Here is a 25,700-nt window from a genome sequence, read left to right on the forward strand (position 1 = left end):
TACTACCACTCTTTTGCTGTATGTTGTCCTAGCACTTTAAAATTCTATATAGTATCTTCCACTTCAGGCAGTGAATATTACCTAATGGTTAAAAAAGGACTTTGGAGTCAGAATTAGGTTCAAATCAGCTCTGTGACTGTGGGCAACCTACTAGCCTTGGCTTTCACTGGGAATGAAGAATCTGATAGAATCTACCTCATGTAGTTGTTATAAAAATATATAACGTATGTATTATGTTTATCACAGTGCCTGATACAAATAAGCATACAATACATGATTGCTAGCATTCTCTATCAATTGGCTCTGTATTGATGATTTCACCATTAGCTATGCATGGCTCTTGCCTGCCTGAATACATTACAGACTCTTAAGAGAAATCCTGGGGGCTTATTTATTAATCTAAATACTTAGTTGGAGCTACAGATATTACCACTGAATGAAAAGTACCGTTATTAGAGTGACAGAAGTGTGGACAGTTGAAATTTGTGGTATAGAATGTGAATGTTCATTGGGCCCTCTAGGAATCTTCCAAAACATACCCCTCCTGTGTGGGTTTTATGCAGACTGACGACACAGTCACCACAGCGTTACGGTTAATGGTGCATGCAGTCACTGAATCTTAGTAAAATAGCAGAAGGAATGAGGAGGCAGCCCCATGTGGCTGAAGCACTGGCATGTACCTGAGCCTGCAGAAAAAGCCTCTCCAGGTGTCTGGCCTCTGGGAAATTAAGGAGAGTCAGTGCCAATCACAATATTCCTGCTGGCACCGAAATTTGCCTGCAGGAGACGTGGATGTTTGAATGTACCTACCTACCTCACAGGGGTGTCATATGGATTAAAGTGCAATGATTGTGAAATCCTGAAAATAAAAAGCTCTATGCAAATGCTCAACAGTCTATTAGTGGTTATGTTCAGGACAACTCCAGTATGGATTTTCCAGAGAAATGAGAAAGGCCCCAACTTTGACAAAGACACAGTTATGGAGTACATCAGCGATATTTAATTTGCTGTGATTCTTAAAAGCTGACAATATGCAGGTGCCCAAGGAAAGGAAAAACCTTCCAGAAATTGCTGCACCCATATGCAAAATACGACTTTTGAAATTTATAATCCAACAGGCAGATTATACCATTGTTACCCTCTTTAACCCTCACAGATATAATAAATTGACTGCAAAAATGTCCTCAAATGTTCACGCTAAGCAAATGCTATTTATAGGCATATAAATGTTTCTGCAGAATACACACGTTTTCTCTCCAAATAGAACATGTGTGGCTAGATTTATACTGCAAAGGTATATACAGTCTTCCATTTTGCTGTCTTCACATTTTTACAGTATAGCTGTGGTAATGAATGTTCAGAGGACAAAGTCTACATAATCAGTCTAGGAAATAAGAAAAATGTACTACACATGGAAGAGAAACAATTTTTTAAAAATTTTTAGTCATTCTAAATGTTTGCAAGGATTAAAAAGAATTAAAATTTAAAGCTACACTTTCAGTTCACCAGAAGGGCAACCAAGAAGGGTGACTATCAGATCAACTCTTATTTATTCCTTTACATTGGGTTAGATGAGGTCAAAGGAAGGAGGGAGAAATATTAATATTTAGTGGGATATAATGGTCAAACCATCAAAATACCTTTCTCAAAGGTTGCTTTGAGGAATAAAAACCACCAGGATAGCATGGGGTCCAAAGAAAGAATAGCTGGGTTCCAATTCTGGCTCTACCGTTATCAACTGAACAAGTAACTTAACCCCTCTGTGCCTCAGTTTCCTCATGTGTAAATGAGAACAGATGGCACTCAGTGCTATAAAGTGTTGAGTAAATAAAGCTAAAATTTCAGAATACTAACAGTCAACAGCTGACTACTAGAGGCTTTAAATTTCTCCCAGTCAAGATCACATGCGGTCTCAAGGTCTGATATATCATGAAAGCAGTGGTAAAAATGAAACCTACAGAATGAAAACATTTGAGGACTTTTATAGACTAAACATCTAGCATCTTCCATAGCACTTCCTTTCCCTCTCTTAATTCCAGTCAACAAAGCCTGTCAATTCCATCTACAAAATAGTTCTCAAATAGGTCCACTTCTCTCCATAACTCTGACCAAGCCACCACCACGATCTGGACAACTTCAAGAGCCTCCTAACTCAACACTTTGCATCTAGCGTTGGCCTGCTCAATCAACTCCACACATCAGTAGGAGTGACCATCTTGCAATTCACATCTGTTCACATCACTCCCCTGGCTAAAACCTACGGGTAGCTTCTCCCTACTCAGGGTATAGTTCAAAACATCCAACAAGGCTCGACCTGGTCTGGTTCTTTTTTCCTTTCCCGGGCTTATTTTGTATAACTTCCCCCTCATTTTCATCTTCAGTTCTTAAAACAAGCTATGTCCTTTCCAACTCGAGGCCTCTGCACATTCTGCTCCATCGGTGCCCTTTGCCCCTCTGGCAAAGTCTTCATCCTTCAGGTGCAGTTTTAACTCCACTTCATCAGGCAAGCTTTCCATGGCGTTCCTCAAATAGGGTGATTTTGGGGGATCCATGTTCTTCCAAGACTCAGTACGTCTATGTAATTTTCAGTGATAATTACGTATCAGTTTCTCTGTTTTAGGTCTGTCCGCCAGTTAGGCGGCAATAATCCCTACCAGAGAAAGGTTGTGCAGTATACCCTGTATGCCAGTGAGAGGCACATAATATGATTGCAGTATTTCTTTAAAGACCTACGCTAAGGGTTTTTATTTACTTCCTGATTTAACTGTCACAACAATCCTAACATCACAGAACTACTATCGAGGAGGAAAGTGAGCCAGAAATACTACTACTGGGTACCATCTTCAAAACTTCACCCCAGGCCTTGTCACCAAAGCTCTATACCTCCTCTGGACACCAACAACCTGATCGATTCACAGGATTCTGTCCAATTTTGAACTAAATACTGGTGAAACTGATTGTCAAAACACACACACACACCTAATAAACCCACTATTCTGCCTCTTTATAAATAATTTAATACGAAGAACCAAAGTAAAGTGTTCTCAGGAGGCACACTACAATGCCTTATTAATGGAATAAAAATAGCCTGAGTTCAGAAAGTACTTTTTCATTGGCATTAACAAAACCAGGAACTTAGTAGGGGAGAGAAATATCCAACTCGACCATGACACTAGGCTTGATCACTCTTCCTTGTCCACAAAATAGGCATCCTCTGATGCTCTCCACAGGTAGTCAGTGTACTGATGTCCTAGAAGCCCTAGCCACAGCTCTGAGACTCACCAGCCACATTTTTTCTTGACCTTGAATCCCTCATCTGCAAAATGAGTAGACTAGATAAGCTCCTTGAGGTTTCTTCTAGCATTACGTTTCCATTATTTATATTAAACAAGAAAGAGGAAATGACAGTAACAACGGAGTCAATCATCACTGGCCTCTAGTATTTGGCTGAAGGCCTCGTGGGCAGGTCTCCCCAAAAAGGGACAACACCAATCAAACAAGTCAATGGCTGAAGCCTAAGTTACGCAGTCATTTTTTCCTGGCCTCTCTAAGCTACATTAGTAAGACTGAAACCTCCCCTAAGATTTAACCCCACAAATTTTAATAAATATATGACTTAGCAACTCTTTGGGGAAATAATTGTTTGCATAGACTTTCAATTTTTGTCTTTTAGTCCTTAAATTCAGCAAAACCTGTGATACGAGGGAGATGGATGTGACATTTTTTATGCAGGGAAAGCCTTCCTGGAATTATAACAAAATTAGTTTGGGGAGTGAGGCTAGTCTATTTTTACTCATTTGTGGAACACATGAGTATCTTATTTGGATCTACAGACCAACTACCTCCCCACCCCCCTAACACATAAGTCTGCACACTTGCACATGGATACTTTGTGTGTACTTCTGAAATCCCTGGATCACTTTAAGGACTGCTGAAGGCAAAGGCATTCCACAGATCTGGTGGCCTTGACTTAGACCCAGGGCATGATTTATGCCATGGTAATTTTGTGACATTTGGACAATTCTTCCAGTCTAGTGAGATTCTTCTAAATATGATTTCAGTATCCTAAAAACAAATTTAATCCACCAGCATTTATTAAACAATCCTTTAGCAGATAACAAAATTGGACTTTCTAACTTGTTTCTCTTGTTGACTTAACACATATGCAGCAAATAACTTAAATTTCTAAAAACACCTCATTCAATTTTTCATGGGCGTTTTCTACATTTCTTTCAAATTATCACGACCTTTTTCTATTTTAAGTGAATGGCATACCACCCGACTTTTTTCCAAGTGTAGTAATAAGTATCCATAGAGGAGATCTTCAACCTTTTTCAATTCCAGGTGCTCAGCTTTCTCCAGGTTACATCACTATATTATCCCAAGCCTTTAAACTCCATTCCTCTAGTTCAGAGTCTCTGTGTAATCTACAGGTTAACAACCCTTTTATACAAATTCCTCATACATCTTCAGTCAAGGAATTCACTCGGGACAGAGATCACTTTTGTTTCTCGACCAAGGTGCAAGCTTTCCAGAGATCACTTTTGTTTCTTGACCAAGGTGCAAGCTTTCCAATCACTCTCTGGAGGGTTTCTTGGCCCTTTAAGTTTTGACAATTTAAGTATCTTCTAAAAATTATGACAAAGGTAAAAGATTGCTGATGTTAACCATCCAATAAAGTTTGGACTCCCTTTGCTTCTGAAGAAAGGGCAGACATTCTTGTCCTGCTAAAATTGGATGGATGTTTTTTCTTTATGATAAGACCCAATGCTTGGTAAGGTTGTGGTAGCATGCATTCGTGGTGGCATTGTGATTGGTGTTGTCCCTTTTCTTGGAAAACAATTATTCATATAAATCAAAGGTTACCAAAATATTCACATCTTTTCACCTAGTAATTATGCCACTGAGAACTTAAGCACATAATTTCAAAGAAACAATACACACAAAGTGATTCTGGCAACACTTGTATAACTAAAACTTTAAACATCCTATAGCAAGGGGCTTTATTAATTAAATTCTAGTACCTCCATTGAAAAGATTATAGATTGGAGAAATAGTCTTCTGTTGAAGATAATTTACATTTGTTTTTAAAATTAAATGGCTTTTGAATGAAAAGTGAGAAAAGAATATAAAAATAGCTGGAAGTAGGTTTGAACACACCAGCCACGCTTATCTGGAACTCCAGTGGGGACTGGTTTTTGTAGGTCCACTGATAACTTAAAATCAGCCTGCTTGGCTCTTTTCTACTGCCTTTCTTTCCCCCTTCCTGTCATCGCTAATTAGTTTCTCCAACCTCTTACCTACCTTCATTAGCTACAGTGAACACACAAGACTCAACCAGTAAGCATCTCTCCCTTCCCTCCTATATCCTTCTTCAGGCCTCTCATTCCCAAGCCAGCCCTTCCTTCATCATGATGGAGCCCTTTCACTGAGTCATACGGAACCTCAGCTTTGTTAAGAATTAAGAAAAGTCTTCTCTAGGCTCCAACATTTTCTTGCACTTTTCCATCCTCCTTATGCTAGCCAACAGAACTTTTCCTTTCCCTAATAGTGCCACCCAAGACAAGTGTGCGTTCCTTATAATGCTTTTGGACCACTTCAGCCCAGTCACCTCTTAATAATTTCCCACCTGAAGTTGTGGCATCTGCTTATACACAGACCTCTGCATTTCCATTTATCAATTTTCAGGGAGTCTGGTAATCTATCTGAATGAATTCAATACTTGGCTAACGTTTATCCACCACACTCTTCCTGCTTCTATTCTTATGGACAACATTCTCCAAATTAATGATCAAGATATCCTCCAAATTTTCATATCTCTAAGATTACCGGCTCTAATTCACATCTGCTGTCTCTAATTCACTGATAAAAAGTTGTAGATTCCATCGAATTTTCTACATAGATGATTGTGTCATTTGCAAATAAAGATAGTTTTACTTATTCCTTTCCTTTTCTTTTTCTTGCCTAATGCCCTGTTAGAATCTCTGCTACAATGCTGAATCGAAGTGTTGAGAACAGACATCCGTGTCTTCTTATTCTTGATCTGAGGAGGAAAGAATTCTTTCATCATTAAGAATGACAGTAGCTGTAGGGTTTTCACAGATGCCCTTTAACAGTTGTGAAAATTCCTTTTTGTTCCTATTCTGTAGTTTTATCAGAAACTGAGGTTTTTTTTGTTTGTATCTGAATCACATTTTTTTAATTTGATATTATGAATTAAATTTTATTGATTTTTTTGAGTGTGAAATCAACCCTGCATTCCTAGGATAAATGTCACTTTGTGATATATTAGATTTGCTAAATTTGTATTTATGCTTTTTTGCATCTGTATTCATGAGAGATACTGCTATGTAGTTTTCTTGTAATGTCTTCGGTTCTGGCATTAAACTTACTAGTCTTACACAAGTTGGGAAGTTTTCCATCTCTTCAATTTTCTAGATGGTATTATGTAGCATTGGCATTATTTTTTCATTAAAATTTGATAGAATTTACCAGTGCAGCTGACAAGAGTTCAAGTTTTCTTTTTTAACTAAGACTTCATTTCCATTAAATACAGATCTGAGTTTTCTATTTCTTCTTAAATGACCTTTGATGGTTTGTCTTTCAAGGAATTTTTCCATTTAAGTTGTCAAATTTATTGGTATAAAGTTGTTTATACTATTCTTTTTAATATTTATAAAACCTACATTTATGTAACTCCTCTTCATTCCTGATATTAGTGTCTGAATATTTTTTCCTGATCTATATGGGTAGAGTTGCAAATTTCATTCATCTTCTCAAAGAACCAGGCTTTGGTTTCAATGATTTTCTCTTTCCTTTTGCTTGAGTTCCACTTTACTTTGGTCTTTAGTATTTCTTTTCTTCTGCTTACTTTGTTTTTAATACGTTCTTCTTTTAGTTCATTAAGGTAGTAACTGAGGTCACTGATTTGAGGCTCTTCTCTTCTAACATAGATGTTTAGTGCTGTTAAGTTTCCTCTACAGCCCTGCTTTGGAGGCATCCCACAAATTCTGATGTGTTATATGTTCATTTGGTGCAAAATGCTTTATAATTTCCCTTTGGGTTCTTCTTTGATCCATGGGTTATTTAGAAGTAATTTGGTATCCAAATATTTGGGGATTTCCTTAGAAATCTTCTTGTTATATTGATTTCTAATTCAATTCCACTGTGATTTGAGAACATATTTATGACTTGAATCCCTTTAAATTTACTGAGACTTGTTGTATATCCTCGAATATGGTCTAATTTAATTAATTTTCCACATGCACTTGAGAATAACGTCTTCCACTGTCAGAGTGTTCTATAAATGTTAATCAAGTCAAGTTGGCTGATAGCACTTTTCAAGTCTACTCTATCTTGGCTGATTTTCTTCTTACATGTTCTGTCAATAATTGAGAGAGTATTAAATTCTGACATGTGGGTTTGTCTATTTCCCTTTAAATTCCGTCAGTTTTTACTTTGTGTATTTTAAAGCTGTTAACAGTTATATAAATGTTTAGTACTCCTATGTTCTCTTGATTAAATGATCTCATTATAAAATGAACTTCTTTATTCCCAGCGTTATTCTTTGCTCTAAAATCTACCTCTTCTGATAACATAGCCACTCCAACTTTCTTTTGACTCCTGTTAGCATGATACATCTTTTTCCAACCTATTTGTGTCTTTAAGATTTGTCTCAAGTCAGCATAGAGTTGGGTCCTATTTTTTATTTATTTAATCTTATCTCAATCTCAGTCCCTTAATTAAGTCTAGACAATTTACATTTAATTTGCTTATTGATGATTAGGTTTGAGTGTATCACCCTAGTACTTGTTTTCTATTTATTCCATCTATTCTTGTTCCTTTTCTTTCTGCCTTTTTTGGATAATTTTTGATAATTCCATCTTATCTCATTTGTTGCCTTATTGGCTAACACTCTGTTATTTTAGTGGTTATAATAGTACATCTCTTATCATAGTTCATCTATCTTCAAGTGTTATAACCACTCTACATACAAGAACCTTACAGTGGTATACTTCTTTTTACACTATGACTTTTATGCCATTATTCTCCTGCATTTTGCTTTACGTATGTTATAAACCCCACATTTTTTAAACAATTATCTTATAAAGAGATTTAAATAAGAACTAAATCTTATATAATTACCCCTGTAGTCACCATTTCTGTACTTTCCACTTCTTTGTGTAAATCCAGACTTCCATCTGGAATTATTTTTCTTCTGCCTGAAGGACTTAACACTTCCTTTAATGCTGGAAAAAGTATTACAAAATTGTAATAAAAAGGTATAATGAAAAAGTCTTTGTCTTTTTCCAAGGTATTTTTGCTGGGTATAGGTTGATAAATTTTTTTCCCTTTGGTATTTTAATGATGTTGCCCCACGGTCTTCTTGTTTGCGTTGTTTCCAGTGAGAAACACTGGAATCTGATGTCACTCTTATCATGGTTCCTTTGTAACATCCATTACTTCCTTCTAAGATTTTCTTTGTTTTATCCAAAGTTCTCTAGAGAAACAGACCAATAGGAGGTATATGTATACATAGATTTATTTTAAGGAGTTGACTCAATTATGGAGGCTGGCAAAGTCTAAAATCTGCAGGGTAGGCCTGGTAGGCTGGAGAAGCAGGAAAAAAGTCCAAAGGCCACCTGACACACATTTCCTCCTTGCTGGAGGGTGGAATGGTGGTCATCTTTTGTTCTATTCAGGCCGTCAACTGATTGGAGGAGACCCACTCACATTATAGAGGGCTGTCTGCTTCACTTAAAGTCCACTCATTTAAATATTCTCATCCAAAACACAAACATCCAGGATAATATTTGACCAAATACCTGAGCACCTTGGCCCAGCCAGGTTGACAACATAAAATTAATCATCACACTTTATCACTGGTTTTGAGAAACTTTATTATATGTCTTCATTGTAGCTTGTTCTTATCTCTTTCTTGAGGTTTAATGGGCTTCTTGGATTTGTTGTTGATAGTTTTAAGTTTAAATACATTTTAGACCTTATTTCTTCAAATATTTTTTTCTATCTCTTTCTCCATCCTTTACCTTCACAGACTCCAACGACCCATGTTTGGGGACTTGAAATTGTCCCACAGTTCATGCTGCTCTTTGCACTTTCCATTTTCTTCTCCCTCCCTCAACACTATAGACAGTCTCTAATACTAATGGCCTTCAAGGTTATTACTCTTCACTTCTGCAATGTGTAATCTGCTGTGAATCCTATCTGGTGCATATTTTCACCTCAGATATTGTAGTATTTACCACCAGAAATTTTATGTGGGTCTTTTAAAAATCTTCCATGTCTCTACTTAACTGTATGAACAGACAGAATTCAGTTATAGTAACAGGTTTAAGTCTTTCTTTGCTAATTCCTTTGTGTCAGTTTTGAGTCAGATTCAATTGATTTTTCTTCTCATTATAAATCATGTTTTCCTGCCTTTTTCATGGCTGGTAATATTTTAAATGTCCAACATTGTGAATTTTGCCATAAGTGCTGGGTAATTCTGTTTTCTGTAAATCTCCTGCAACTTTTTTCTAGGATGCATTAAAGTTAGTAGGAAACTGAGCTTTTGGTTTTGTTAATATGATTTCCTAGGTGAGTCTAGAGCAGTGCTCAGCTTTGGGCTGAGTCCTAAGGCAAGACCCTCCTGAGTACTCTGCCCAGTACCTTGTGAATTATGACTTTTCCAATCTGGCTAGTGGGAACAGCCCTAACTTTTAGCCTTGTATGAACAAGGCTAAGCACTGAGTATCCTGGATACTCAAGGGAGACCCTCTGTTCTCTCCCTGTACAACTCTTTCCTCTCCGTTACTGTGTCCCATGAACCCCAGCTGCCTTGGTCTCTCCAACTCTTGCTCCATCTCAGTGTAGGGAGTCTACTGAACTCCACCTCAGTTCCCCCTGGAAGCGTGCCATGGCCGAGGAGCTCTCTCAAGACAGTAAGATGGGGCAAATGCAGGGCTCAGCCCATTTGTTTCTCATCTCTCAGGGATGACTATGTTTTGTTGCTTCATATTCATGTTCTTGAAATCAGTTTCATATTTTGTCTGTCCCCCAACCCCTCCCCCCAGTTATTTCAAGTGAGAGGGTAAACCCGTTCCAATTATTCCTTCTTGACAGAATCAGAAATCCTCACTCATTCTTGCTATCACTGCCTCTGTTGAGCATCTTCATCTTTCCTTCCCTCTGCCCACCACCCTAATACCTCTGCCCACCACTAGCATGCCCACACAGCACTTATCCTTTTATAAAAACAGATTTCCTGGACACTGCTTCCTCTATTGCTGTCTGCCTTCTTGAAAGAGTAGTCTATGTGCGGTCTTAGCTAAGGGGCCAAGGGTGAAAAGGACAGTCTATACGCTGTAATTTCCTCTGCTTGCTCACCACTCCCTCATCGCTCAGGTTTTGACTCTAATACTCTGCGCTGAAACCGTTCACTAATGGCCATAATGTCACCACACCCAAAAGCCATTCCTCAGACTTAAGACTGATGATTATTTAAGCCAATTATTTTGACTTCTTATTCATATCTGACTATATGGTACCAAACAGAACAGCCTGGCTTAGAATTCCTGTCTAATGCAGATGCTAGAATGTAAGCTCCAACATTTGTCTATTAATGCATACTCAGTGCCTAAATCAGTGGCAGTCATGTAATGGGTATTCAACAAATATGGGAAGAAGGAATGAAACATAGTTGGTGCTTAGCACCCTTCTTCCTTCTACCACCCATCATCCCTCGACAATCTCCAAACCCACAATTCAGTTGTCTGTCAAATCCAGATCCAAACTTTCTCTAGTCAGCTTGTCTTGTGGTATTTGGATCATTGTTGAAAGTACCACCAATACCTCAAAAGTAGCATGTTCAAAGCCAAATTCATCATTTATCTTAAAATTGCCTGTCATGTTCTCCATACTTTTTACAATTCACTCAATCACTAGGCTAGAAACTTAAGGCACACTTCATTCTTATCTCTTCCTTTCCTCTGTATTACACAATATGACTGTCACTCTGACGGCATCAATCATATCTGCCTCTAACTCTCCATCCCCACAATTACAGTCCCTACTGGACCCACTCTCCATGGTACACGTCTTAGAAGCTCCTTCACTGTCAGGTCACCACACACCCTAACCTCTGTGTCCTTGGCCTCAACCCAGTAAGATCTCTGTTCTCTGAATGCTTCCTATCCTTCCTCTCTTCACTCCATTCCTCTCTGTTCAGGTACTCATCATCACGAGGCCCTTCTCAAATGTAACATCCTCTATGCCTTCTTTGACTCCTCACATTAGAAATGACCCCTTTTAACTTTCTCGTTTTCATCATCAAGTACAGCACTTATCACGCTGTCTTAGCACCTGGCATGCAACAAGTATCAAATGTTTGTCATTAGAAAACTTATCTTCCTAACCTGGGTGTAAACTTCTTGCTGCCAGAGACCTCCAAAAAGGCCTCAAAAAGTCATTGTGCCTGGTTCAGGATAATGACAACTTATAGAAGCTTGATATCCAAAATGTTAGGCAACTTAACATCTAATGTATCAGAAAAATCAACTAGCACACAATGTAACTATTGGTTCCAGTAAAAGGAACATGTTCAAAATTTAATAATGATATAAAACTTATAATTTACAAATAATTATAGTATTATTTACAGATAATCTTTTACATTACAATTCAAAACTGCTTTTCTAGCAAGAGTGCTTCTGATTTATACCTCCGGTTAAGTGAAGAAGACTATATTTTGTATTACTTTTACACATTTTAGGGAATGGTATTTTGCTTGGAAAGAATTACTAAGTTAATAAGGTTTGTATAATTTCATAACCCATTTCTCCAAAGATATCCACAATTTTACCAACAATCAGCAAATACTACTCTCATCACAAATCCTAAGCCTTAGGCACAGCTAAACTTCATTTGAAGACTTGAACTGGCACCCCTACCTCGATCACTAGCTGTGTAACAATAGCCACATCACCACAACTTTAAGCCTCAGATGATTTAAAGACAGAATCTGGAGGGGAAAAAAAAATCTTACCTGCCATGTAAGGCCATTATAAGGCGCACAGAGTTTTGATACTTTATGCAAAAACAAAATTCAAGTTACTATTGCCTCCTATTCACTCAAAAAACATCTGGAGCTATGTCCAAAGCCTATGCTAGGTTCTGGGTATATACAGCCAAATAAAATGTGCTATCTTTGCCCTTAGGATTTTACACCCCAGGCTGGGGGACATAAATGTAGCCAGCAGTGTTGTAGGCACTAAATAACAGAAATATGGACAATGTACAGTGGGGGAGAAGGGAGAGCTCAGTTCTGTCTTGGAGAAAGGGAAAACAGGAATGGCTTCACATGAAAGGCCAGTCTTGAGCTCTGCTCACCCTCTGTCGTCTCACCAATTACCATAAGCACCTTACTCTTTTCTTCATTCTTTCTTTATTTTTTTTTAAGATGTACTTACTTGACAGAGGGTGGGGGTGGAGGGACAGAGGGAGAGAGAGAACCCCAAGCGGACTCCCCGCTGAGTGCAAAGCCTATTCCCAGGACCCTGAGATCATGACTTGAGCCGCAATCAAGAGTTGGCCACTTAACTGACTGAGCCACCGGGCAGACCTCTTTTCTTCATCCTTTAATGGTGCTGTCTCTATTGCTTTACAAGTCCACAGTTTCTCATCTACATTTCTAAAATCTGAAAAGCTCTAAGAACCCAACTTATCTGATGGTAAATCCTGACCCTAACTGAGGTAAGGCTCTTCTTGGTCATCAGTATTTTTCCTACTTGATAGGAAATCCTAGTTAATGATTCCATTACCCTCCTATCACCTAAACCAGGCCTTGAGTCATCTTTGGCTTCGTTCTTGCTCACCATTCAAACCCAATCAGCCACTAAGTGAGCTCTCACTCCCTCTTCCTTGTGGTGAGGGCCTGTTTTGCTCATTGTGGGATCCCGGGCATCCACTCAACAGAAGCCAGTAGACTCTTCCCCTACCTGTGACAACCCAAAGTCTCTCCTGATTGAGAACCACTGCCTAGACTGACTTCTTAGCCACGTCTAGAAACAACATAACCCGATCAGTGGTTCCTGCACTGACTCTCCTCCAGACAGGAGCTCTGAGGAAAGAAGATTCAGACCATCAGCTGAACCATTTAGGGAGTGTATGACCAACACAAGTAGGCCAGAGTGATTCCTCAAGGGAGACTAGCACTCAGTGAGCCTGAGATGAAGCTATTTTGTTACAGTACTAAAATTCCCGGTTTCAGTGTTAGTTTGTACTAATATTCTCCTGAGCTTGACTTGTCCAGTGGCATTGAAATATCCAACTAGAGAGATACAGGGTACAGAAATTTAATGCATCTAACCCCCTACTCTATTTTGAAAAACAGAACACCCAAAAATAAACTGACTGAAGCATTTAACCATAAAGAGAAGAGAGAGGTCCCACAAATAGCATAAGAAACCAGAATATTTGAGGGGTGAAAAAGAGAAAGGGGTAGAACCCTGGCACAGTACCCACCTGTGGTCGACACGATGTTCTCAGGGCTTTCGCTGCAGAGCTTTGACAACAGACTGGTCTTGCCAGAGCCTGTGAGGCCTATGCAAACCAGGTCATATTCAGGTCGTGCGGGCGGTGGTCCCTTGCAGCAGAGTGCTCTAAAACACTGCCAAGAAAGGGGGAAAATGGGGCTCTTTTAAATAAGACAGGACACAAAGCTCAGTAACATTTATAATGACTAAGTATGAAGTAAATAACTTATTCATTATAAGGAGGAGAGGTAACTTCAAGGTGGAGAAACCCAGAAGACATCACCTTAAGTGATCAAAGTTAACGTCCCTAGGAACGAGACCTATGTGGACCTCACGGCTCCCCTCCTGCTGCGACAGGCACCCTGTGAGGAGCATGACATCCTCGCTCAGCTTTCCTGCCAAAAATGCACAGCCTGAATCCAAGCATGAGACAATTTCAGACAAAACCACTCTGAGGAGCATTCCATGAGATGGCGGGCCCATTCTCTAAAATCTCAATGTCTTAAAAGTCAAATGCTGAGGAACTGTTCTAGGTTTGAGAAGACTAGAAACAGCCTTCTGAATTGGACCCATGGAACAGGTGGAGGAAAATGGCAAAGTGAGATGTGGACAACAGGTGAGGGCTGACTTGTGACCACATAATAGACAGCAGTGTTGTATGAGGTCATGTTTTCCTGAATTTAATCACTGTACTGTGCTTTATAAAAGGAAAATCCTTGTTCTGAGAAAACATGTACTAATCAAGTATTTAGAGATGAAGGGTCTTGATGTCCATAATTAATAGGTTAAGAAAATTTCTAAATCTGTTTCCATCATCAGCTCTATATGGTGAGGACTATAAGGCCAACGTGGTAAAATGTTAATGACCGATGAAAATTCCTTCTGTTAGTCTTCCAACTCTGGTATTATTTGAGAATAAAAAGCTTTTACAAATCATTCAACAGAGTCCCTGTACATATCACTGCCATCTTGACCTGGGCCAAATTCTGTTTCAGGTCAAATGACCTCAGGATACTATGAACTGTTTACAGTTTGGGCATGGCAAGAACCTGTTTGCTCTGCAACAGTTAAAGGCAGGGAGATTTGAGAGACTGGAAATTAGGTAGTTTATGATCTTTCTACTTATTTGACATTCATTTATTAGGGGCCAATTATGTGCCGACTTGTAGAGCCTTAAATATTTAGGTCCCCAGTAACTCAGGAGAGAAAAAGAGGGAGAGGGAGAGAGACCTACTGACTGCTAGATCATCTGGAGATCATGAGAGAAGAGTCCTATAAAAAGTCTGTGCTAATTCTCATTCAGATAAAATCTGAGGCCTAATTGGCTCTCATAAGTCAAGCTTGACTGGTTTTCTCCCATGTTTCTCCTACCTAGTCACTCAATAAGTCCATACCTCCTCTGAAATAGCTCTAGAACTTGTCTACTTCTCTCTAGGCCAAGCCACCATCACCTGGACAACACCAACATTCTCCCACTGGTCCCAGTATATTGACTCTCACCCTCTCTGTTCTCCATGACAGCCACCATGATTGTTTATAAAGACAAAATCTCATCTTATCTGTTTAACCACCTTCAGTGACCTCCCACTGTTCTAGGGTCCAAACCCTTATGATCTACAAGGTTTTCCATAATCTGCTCCACCAACCCCCTCACTTCCACCTAGCCTCTTCTCCCATCCCTCTCCACTCACTCCTCCCTCTACTCTGCCCCCCGAGCCACACTGACCCTCTCGCACCTCCAGGCACTCCCAGATGCCATTCCCTCTTCCCCTAGCTCTTGGCTCAGTGAACTTGTCAGCTTTCAGGTCTTAGCTTCAGCATGCCTTCTCGAGGGGCACCTGATCTGATCCTTGGAGAATGTTAGCAATTTGGCTCAAGCTCTTACGGCACGTTTGTCAAGTCACCACACCGACCATTACAGTTTCCTATTTACCACTAAACCACCTCTTTCCAACTTCATCCCAGTGTCCCCAGGGCTTAGCGGAAGACACAGCACAGAATCTACCTTCAATGAATAAATGTTGAATGAAGAACCCACAACACTTGACATTTCACCTAAGGAAAAAAAAAATGTAAAAACTACAAGGAAGCTTCATCTATTCTTTCCCGGAACCCTCACATTTCAAGAAAATAGTATCAAAGTAAGAGCAACCCTTTACCCTTTCAGTTCCCTTCAATGCCAAAAGTCAGTCCAGTTTTCAAGAGTGATTTTGCTGTACAGGGTCTACTTGCCCGGTATAACAGGCAAGTTGTCCTCAGTTCACTTCTTGGCTTTTAAGAGGTTCTGCCTACTTCTGGTAAACAATTCTATGATCATCTAATCCATACTCTTCACAAATTTATTAAACTCTAATCCTATTTCTGCTCCGTCTTTTCAAACCTGAGGAGCCCTAATTATTTCAGTCTGCGTGCATATAGCAACCCCTCCTACTCCCTCATATTAGTTGCTGTTCTTTGGCATTATTTGAGTTCCATTATGCCTTCTCTTACAAGATTAATGACCGCAACTATAAAGAGCACCCTAGATGCCAACACATCACATCCTGGATTTGCATGAAGGTTGGTTGATAGTGTGACTTCTTGCAAACTTTATCCCCAAGTCTCTTGGACTCATGGTGAGTTTTTCGAAGAAGCAGATGTATTGCATTTGCACATACATGCATATACACATGTGTTCCCTCAAAGAGGACCACTGACTAGCAGCTATTCACTTGGGAGAGTTCTGCCATGTTCAACTACGTCAGGCAACACCACTAATCACACTGTGGTTTCTCTCATTGGGCTACTTTGATCTTCACTGGGGAAAGAAGGGAGAGATCCTATTCCGGCTCCCGACTGTCCCTTTCTTGTTCAGCTCCTCTCCCAGAATTCCCTCAGACTATCTCCTGGAGGGAGCCTGACCCAACTATCCTGGTCCAAACAATCAAATCTTAAATACAAAATAAAATTGTAGGTGATTGCTATATTGCCCTGTTTAAGTTATTCATATACCAGTATTACTCAACATACTTTGAAGTTCCAAAATTTCACCTTCATGCTCTTTTTAAAATCCAGAATGTAAAAACGTTTGCAGCCAAACTCATTAATATCTAGATCACCTGTTAATTTTCTCCAGGTCACCAAGACACTTAGGACATGAAAAGCAATTTAGTAATGACACTCTTATCCACATGTATGTTTCATCTCCTCTCTCTAGATTCTCCACAGTGATATTTAAGACACCTAACATGACATTTCTCCTCTCCCCCCAGTCTCGTTCCTGAATTCCAGGCTCTGTATTTTCAACTGTTCTGGAAGAACCCAAACTTAATCTGAATAAAACAAAAGCCTTCCCCCAGCCGCCCCAAAACACAGTCTATGGAAATCAGGTATTTTGGAACACAAAAGGCATAAAGGTTAGATTGACAATCATTACAAGACAGAATCTTTGAAATAAATCACAGAACCTCTGAATATTTATTTGAAATAAATAAATCCTATGCTTGGCAGGAACAGTGTCAGATTTTGAGCCAACAAAATAAGGCTTTTAAAAATATGCTATTTCAAACGGGAGAAGAATGTTCATGTTTTTTGAGTCAGTTCCTAAAAACTGTACAGTCTTCACTTGTTTTTCATTTTAAAACTTAATGAAGCTTTGGATCTCATAGTCAATTTACTTAAAATTACTCATTTTGGCCTCTAGACTATACTGTACCAAAGTTCATTGTGTCTGCCTCCTAAAGCAGCTCTCGCATTGTTAGGAGTAAGCCCCTTTCACTGCTGTACAATGCTAAACACAATGCCGGCGGCAGTCCTGACAGCAAGCGGCAAACTCAGGCTTCATTCCCAGGCCAGACACTAAGGCATTGTGTGACTCTGCTCAGGCTCCATAAACCTATCCATGCTTCAGTTTCCCCATGATTAACCAGTAACGTTTCAACACTATCTGCCACTTCCTTTCTTCACGAGGATGTTGTGAGGCATCAGTTCAATGCATTTTGCTACAAGAAAGGCACCATACAAATAAATAAGTGTTCATCGGGATGCTTATTATCCTAATGTATCCTAGGTGATAGTTTCCTTGGGCAAGGGTCTGGCAGCCCACATGCTGGTACCTCCCTTCGCCGGCCCACAGCGGCTTCCACAGGCTCCATCCCTTTCCACTCCAACCCAAGACACTACAGACACACAACCCTTGGCCCTCACTTGCAGGAGGGAATAGAGAACGGGGTGAGTCTGCACTGTAGCTATGGGGTGGGGGGAGGGGGTGCGCGCGTGCGTGGGCAACCAAGGTCATGGTCTCTTGTCTAGACCGCTTCAGTTCACAGGTCTTTTCACATAGGGTCTGTTATGATTTGTTCCTTTTCAAAAGGACCCAGGGTATCTGGGATGCAGGATGTTTCCCCTTAGCATGTGTCTATAAGCTTCTACCGATGTTGTATGTGAGGAAATCACAGTGCGGAAAGGTCTTGAGAGAGGGCAGAGACCAGAATCACCAGAAATGTGTCGTATGCTTCGGACAAATTATATAATCATGTAATCTTTAGCTGAAAGGTGGACTAACTAAAAAGATAAACAAAAGCCTTAGCAATATTTGCTTAAGGGAGAATGACCATGTGTACGGCGGTGGGTGTGTGTGGGGGGGAGCCAAAGATTAAATTGTGAAGGTCAAATGAGAACTTGCATTTCAGATGGGTGGTCTAGCACCAAGGCAGCAAGACGATCTTAAAATGTCCCCATTTCTGTCGGGGACAGTGGCAGACGTCTTGGCAGGTCTGGTAGAGCACCATATACAACAGGTACACAGTGAGGAACTGCTCCACGAACTGGCATTCTAAAGCACTAATTCAGCACTGAACCGTAGATCTCATTTCCCTCTCCATCTCCCCCTTAATGGCCCCGGCTACTGTCCCAATCACTCACTAGTTCCTCCAGCAGCCTGGGAACTTCATGCTCAGACTGTGCGCCCGCGGAAGGGAAGGCTCTTCCCACTCGTTTCTACTTGGCAAATTCCTATTCAAAGTTCTACTCAGATGGCACCTCGTCTGGGACGTCTTCTCCAGTTCCCGCAGAGAATTAATCCTTTCTTTCACTCCTGGGTCTGTTCCACACACTTCTATCGCTGCAGTAAATGCCAGGCCACACGTGTTTTGTTTTGTTTTTTCCTAATTGTAAGAATTAGATGATAGAATTACACACACCGACCCAAAGACCTATTCATCCTTGATTCATGAAGTCTAACTTTATAGTTACCAAGGGTGGCCAGGCACCAGAGCAGAGGGGTAGAGCTGTCCTACAACTTCTCAATCCTGGACCAAGTCTTTCTCAAAATCTTCCCCCTCGGGCAGCGGCCCCAGCATTGCCAGGACTTCCTACCATCCCGTGTCCCTGAATCCCTAGCCTTTGGGGACATGGCATTTGTTTCAATCGAGGCTCTGTTTTTCATCATGAATACATGATTTTATTCCGAGCATGATTTCAATTTGATTGAAGCTCTGTACAGTTGCTGGAAAATGTTCTTCAGTCAGCTCTGGGACTTCCCCAGGGCCATGCAGTCGCTGCCTGAAACCCCACTCTATCTCCTCCCTATTTAAATACGGGTCTCACTGACTAAAACCCAGAGATTTCCGATAGCAAAGAGCCAAGCCTTTTGGTGGCATCCCAGGGTGGGTCCTGGCACTGCACTCCATAAATACTCGTCAGAGGCAGGCAACACCAATTAGTTGGTATCTAAAACTACGAGACAATTCACCCATAACCTGAAGTGGATTTATTTCTCAGACTGGTTTTAAAACCAAAAAGAGGGGGCGCCTGGGTGGCTCAGTCGTTAAGCATCTGCCTTCGGCTCAGGTCATAGTCCCAGGGTCCTGGGATCGAGCCCCACATCGGGCTTCCTGCTCCACGGGAATCCTGCTTCTCCCTCTGCCACTCCCCCTGCTTGTGTTCCCTCTCTCGCTGTGTCTCTCTCTGTCAAATAAATAAATAAAATCTTTAAAAAAAAAAAAAAAAGAGGTACCTATACATTCTGACCCTCACTCTCACGATGAAAGCAGCTTTTAAAAGGAAGTCAATTTCTAGAAGTGTTTTCTAACACTAAGCAGTTAATAAAATACTTAGTATTTAAATACCTAAAATTGTAAGATTTAAAATACAGTACTTTCTAAGTCCGTAATAGTCAAATGTGGGGTCTGTCTTTGGAAACTACAACCAAAATGTGTCATAAGGTTTATAAAGCTACTTAAACTTCTGGGAAAGATACGAGGAAGGATGGGTGCCCCCCAAAACTTAAAAACAAACAAAAATGGGGGCGCCTGGGTGGCTCAGTCGTTAAGCATCTGCCTTCAGCTCAGGTCATGATCCCAGGGTCCTGAGATCGAGCCCCACATTGAGCCCCATATCGGGCTCCCTGCTCGGCAGGAAGCCTGCTTCTCCCTCTCCCACTCCCCCTGCTTGTGTTCCCTCTCTCGCTGTGACTCTGTCAATAAATAAAATATTAAAAAAAAACCCAAAAAACACAAATGTCGCTAAAACTATTTAACACCTGATACAAGTGACCTATGTACTAATTCACTTATTCCTTGAACAACCCATTGACAAAGGCACTCCATGCTTCCCATCTTCAGATAACTGAGGCCCAAAGGTGGTAAATGACTTGCCTCGGTGGAGCCAGGGCCAGAAGCTGCTAACGTCTGAGGAGGTGCCACGTGGAGGAGACATTAGCGGCATCCGGTATAGAGGGAACACGGAGATATGACAGTGCGACAGAGCTCAGAAGGGACAGAGCTGGAGGTCCGAGCAGGGCTGCTTGGCTCCAGAGCGCCTACTCATGTCCTCTCAGCCTCGGTACCACCACCGCCGAGGCCAGACTCAGGGATCAGAGCCCCAGAAGTGGGGTGTTTCTGTGGTTTCGAGGGAATGAGAGCGCGTTGAGGACGTCTGCCCGTGTGAGAGAACAGACACCCGGCAGGGGATGGGGATGGCGCAAGTGCTGACATTGCTTCCTTCCTTGCACCCGTCAAGTTTACGGCTCAAGTACCCGCATCTTCAGTAGACCGGGAGGAACTGCTTCCTGCAGGGCGGAGATAGGGAGCAGGGAAGGGGGCGAGCGGACAGGCTGGGAGGAAGGCGAGGGGGCCCGGAAGAGCTGCTGGCTTCTCTGCCCTGCCTTCTGGTGCTTCCACGTAACCATTTTTTGTCCTCTGGCAAGGACAAAGCTGGTCTATTAAGAGAAGCCCATGCTGGCTGCAGAGATTTCGGATTCTAAGCACGGTAGCAAGGGGGAGAAACATCTCTAAAGAACAGTCCTCAATTTTCTCCCTTAAAATATAGGTATATGTAAATTATCCCTCAATAAATAGGTAAGTAAATACTAAACCAAATAAACTGTATTGGGGGAGAGTATGGAGAAAATACATGAATAAACCGGGATGTGTGGAAATACACGTGAAGGAAATAGTCTATAATAAACATGCCATCTCTTAGCTAATCCTTTCCTTCTACCTGCAAGAAAAATGAATTTCAAATATGCCCCGATGTCTTGGAATAAACCAGCGGTTCTTGCAAACAAGTGAAGAGAATGGAAATTCAAGTGGCACTGATAGCAAGAGAAGGAAGGAACAGGGAATCGGCGCCGACTGTGAAGAGGCCCCTTGACCACCAGGCAGACCCCAGCAGAAGACTCTTCCCCACGTCACCAGAGCAATCCACTTTTCAAGGTGAAAAATCCTGTGGCCCTTTAAGACCCTAGTGGGAAAAACAGTAAATTGTTTTTATAGAAGGTGGGTCAAACCTTTCGGCCATGTGGGCTGCTCCAAGCTCACTGATGAAGGCTTTGGCCTGGAATTGTCCCAGGGCTGAGGCTTCTGGCCAATACATCACACTGCCTCGGGACACTAAGTCTGTCTTTGCCTTACCCTTTGTATTTCTCAATCCACATTCCTTTTTGGGGTGAAATACTCCATTATTTCTGCTTTGTTCTGGGCTGTCTCCTGTCTCTGTCCCTATTAACTCGTGGCAACAAAAGAAACAAACAGAAGCAGGGGATTTCATGCTTAGCCGCTAGAGACACTGGCCTCCTGGCTTTGCAGAGGAGCAGACATCTGAGACCCTGAATGGAAGAGAGTGCTGCTGTGCTGAGCCAGACCAGGGACCCACGTGGCTCCCAGCCTGTGCATCAGTCATCCCTGATGGGCGGCATTCACTAGTCCTGGGACAAGCACCTCAAGATGAACCAAAAGTAGGGTTTTAAAAGTTAGGGCATGTATCTGATAATTAGATTTAAATAGACTCTAATTCAAGGCATTCCTATGTTCCCAGCTCTCTACAATTTCAGGACTTTTCATACTGAAAATCGGTCAAGGGGGAGAAGGGTGGGTTTTTGTTTTTGTTTTTTAAACTAAAACTCAAAAAGGTAGCTAAGTAGAAGATAAAGGTCTTACTTTTACTATGCAGTTCTTCTAATGGCTAGATGGAAGATCTCATTTCTAACTATCGATTTTTAAAATAACAGAATTATCCAATAAAACTAGCAGAAAATTTCCCAGGCATGACTGTGTGTAATAAGACTCAAGCTTTATATGCATATTCACACACGTACCCAAATTAGGGCTTCACCTGGGTCAGTTTCAGACCATGTATTTTTTTTTTTTTCCTATAGAGCCAAGAAATAAAAAATTGAGCTGAAAATGAACGATTAATGCATTTTGTATCAAATCTCATTTTTGGTCACTATCTGAACAGAACACTTCTAGATGGGAAGTGGGGCATAAAAATATATAAACAGTTTAATATTCCTTACCAAGGGCATTTTCCTATACTTTGTACACTTAGGAAGAGTCAGGGAATGAAGACATTTGGAAGAGTCAGGAAATGAAGACATTTAAAAAGAGCTAGGCTCCCTAAGTGGACCTTCAAGTAGGTTTAAGTATCCTCTAAAAATCCCCAGAAGAGACCCTAACAAAGCAAATTCTCTCTGCTCTTGGTACTTTGGGTGCTTTTGGAACTGGAGCTGGGGAGCCTTGTAATACAAGAAAGCAAAACAAACCAAACTCAAGTTGGCTTCCTGGTAGCCCCTAACAGTGGAAATCCTATTCCCAGATTTTGGGAAACAAGAGAGCATTCCTTCACTTAACAATCTTTAGGCTCCACAAAGATGGGTCTGAGGCCCACATATCCCATCAGTCACCAATTCCTGATCTGTCCCACTCAGTCTCTGTGATCTCCCCGCTGTTCTCAGCCCTAAAGCCTTTGTTCAAAAACATTCCCACTATCTCCTAGATAACACAGTCTGTTCTCCCAACTGGTCTCCTTACCTCAGGTTTACCAGACTCCAGTTCAGTCTCCAAAATGCTAACAGTGACCTTTCTTAAACACATCAAGTCATTCCCAAGATTTCAAATCTTTCCACGACCACCTAGAATGTCAGGATAAAGTCCAAGCTCCTTATCTAAGCAGATAGGCTCCTCATGATCTAGACTTTGCCTTCTTTTGTGGTCTCCAATGGCTGCTCGAGGGATCACGTGAGATAATGGTTGTTAATGTCTGTAAAGCACCTAAACCAGGGTTCGACACACAAAATTTAAAGTTATATTTTAAGTTTATAATGTATAGGAGATGATTTTCCACCATATTAATGACCCCCATGGCAGTCATACAGATCTGTGTGCACAGGTCGTGTTCCAGTCTCTTTCATGCTCCAAGTGCAAGGAACTGGCCCTCTGCCTACACATCATTCTCCACTATCTCCCTCTAGCTGGCTCCTGTCACCCTTCGAAATTCAGCTCCATGATCTTTTTTTTCCCAGAAAGACTTCTTTGCCCTCAGTCTGATTTAGATGATCTTCTTTAACTTCTTTAGCACCTTTTCTATTCCACTGTCATAACACTTCTCATTCTGTGAAGCTGATTTCCAGTCCATATTCCCCCCACCAGACTTGGAGCCCTTGAATGTAGGCACCACTTCTAATTCAGCTTTGGAACTTCAGTGTCTGACACAGCATCCACCCCGTGGTTGATAAGCTCCCCCATGATTCAGTACATGGCTTTATTAAGTGCATAGTCTGACAAGCCTGAAATGGAGCCCCACTGGGATCTGGAGAAGTTATTTCACCGATATCTGTTTCCCAATCCAGAAAGTGGGGATCATGTCCCAGATTGCTGGGAGTAGTCAGTGAGATACTCTATACCAAATGCTCTCAATAGTGCTCAATCAGTAGGTATTACCATCATGACTTATTAGATTTCTCACTTAGAGTTGTTTTCCTAAAGAGAACAGATTTTTCTGGCCAATCAGGACTCTCTTCAGAGTAGATAATTAAAGAATTAATTCAGCATTTGGATTTATTTTATTATCCATTTGGTCAAAGTTCTGATATGATATACCAAATGCCAACGGTGACCAAGGACATGTAGACAGTCCTTTGGTTTGCTATAATAACAGCCATTAAAAGGGATCACGATATGATGTATTGTGGGACCATCACTGGATTTTTTTTTTTCTTCACCTGAGAGGAGAAAACTCCTATGAAACGGCTTTTAAACATTACTGGTATATCTTAACAGGTAAACCAATTCTCTGAATCTGAATGTGAATCTCCTCCTACGTGTATGTGGACCTAGACAAAAGCGTCATAGGGAATCAAGGGTCTGTAACCCACGTATATCCTCAAATCTCGTTGCTGTTAACTGCTGACAAAGATGAATGTTTACTACGGTCTGGCACTGAGGAGCCAACACAGTGCGCGAGATGTGCTCTCGCCTCACACATCAACGCCCGTGTCAGACAGATTCTGCCTGCGGAGTCTGCACTGGTGGGGGGGGCCCAGCTGGGTATTTCAGATCCACAGCTGAGCTGGCAGCAGTGGTATTTCAAGTCATCTTCTCACTTTAGAAGCTGGAATTAGTCGGAGAGAGTTATTTAAAGGTGCATTTCATTAAAGAGGCGCTTTCCAGCCACTGTCAAACTTCACAGAGGCTGAACACAGATGAAGGCAGCTCCACCTGAGGTCATCAGAGCCATCACCAGGTTTCTCTCAGCCCCCACACGTCACTGATCAAAAATGAAATACCAACAAAAATAATCTTCCGTTCCCTCAGAAGTAGCACGTGGACTTCATATTAAAAACATTTTTATTGGGCGCCTGGGTGGCTCAGTCGTTAAGCGTCTGCCTTCGGCTCAGGTCATGGTCCCAGGGTCCTGGGATCGAGTCCCACATCGGGCTCCCTGCTCTGCGGGGAGCCTGCTTCTCCCTCTCCCACTCCCCCTGCTTGTGTTCCTGCTCTCGCTGTCTCTGTCAAATAAATAAATAAAATCTTTAAAAAAAAAAACCAAAACATTTTTATTATTTGTTCTATTTAACTCCCTGGGATACAGCACAAATGCCTTAAATTATGTCCCCATATAGGTTACAGAGACAATACGGGTCCCATTTAACAGGATGGTGAAGATATCTGAGGACTCTGTGGGCCTGACCTATTTATCTGGGGTCTTCCCACAACAAAGTCCGATCAACTTTTTTCTTCTTTCTCGAGGGGTCAAATAAGGCACCAACTCCCATCAAAGGAATTCTCAAGCTACCAAGAAAATACGATAATTTCAAAGAAGTGTCCTTTTTCTTTTACACCAGACAGGAGTCTGCTTCTAAACAGCAGCATACTGATAATGCACAGAATAGATGAGAAGCTAAAGGACAGCAAGAACCAAGGCAGCCCATGGTGACATGGCGGCAACCGCTACTTCAGGAGTCGCCATTTGTACTTGGCACCCTGCACCCAACTCCACTGTGGTGAAGAATGACCTCTGACTGCACCAGCCAGGTGCCAATGAGCATCAGGCTGGAGCATCCAACTGGACGAACCTCGGCTTCATACTGGGGTCCTGGCTGCCAGGGAGCAGAGAACAAAAATAGCTGTCCCCTACCTTCAGCAATGAAAGGAGGGAGCCCCGAAGCCAAGCTCCTGTGGGATTGCAAATAGAGCATTCATTTGTAGGGCAGCCAAAAACAATACCAACTACACATTTTGTCCCTTGGCCCAGCAGACAGCAGACTTTTTCTATTATGACAATTTAAAGAACATAAAATACAACAGCATTTGCTGATCTTCCAATTCCATGGATTTACTCTGAAAGAATACGCCAGAGTCTTAGGAATGGCCAAGAAGAGTCCAGCTGACTCAAGGCAGAGGGCAGGAT

The 25,700-nt window shown here is 41.3% G+C and overlaps 1 protein-coding gene across 1 annotated transcript in view; it reads right to left on the minus strand.

Moving 5' to 3' along the window:
- ARL15 (ARF like GTPase 15) overlaps positions 1-25,700 on the minus strand; it is a 398,974-nt gene that overhangs the window by 244,992 nt on the left and 128,282 nt on the right. Inside the window, exon 2 of the mRNA XM_081826124.1 lies at positions 13,522-13,666. Within this exon, the coding sequence (XP_081682250.1) occupies positions 13,522-13,666 (145 nt within the window). The remainder of the gene's footprint in view (positions 1-13,521; positions 13,667-25,700) is intronic.

The sequence above is a fragment of the Leptonychotes weddellii genome, chromosome 7, assembly GCF_054177405.1.
Source record: "Leptonychotes weddellii isolate Sample4059 chromosome 7, ASM5417740v2, whole genome shotgun sequence".
NCBI classification, from domain to species: domain Eukaryota; kingdom Metazoa; phylum Chordata; class Mammalia; order Carnivora; family Phocidae; genus Leptonychotes; species Leptonychotes weddellii.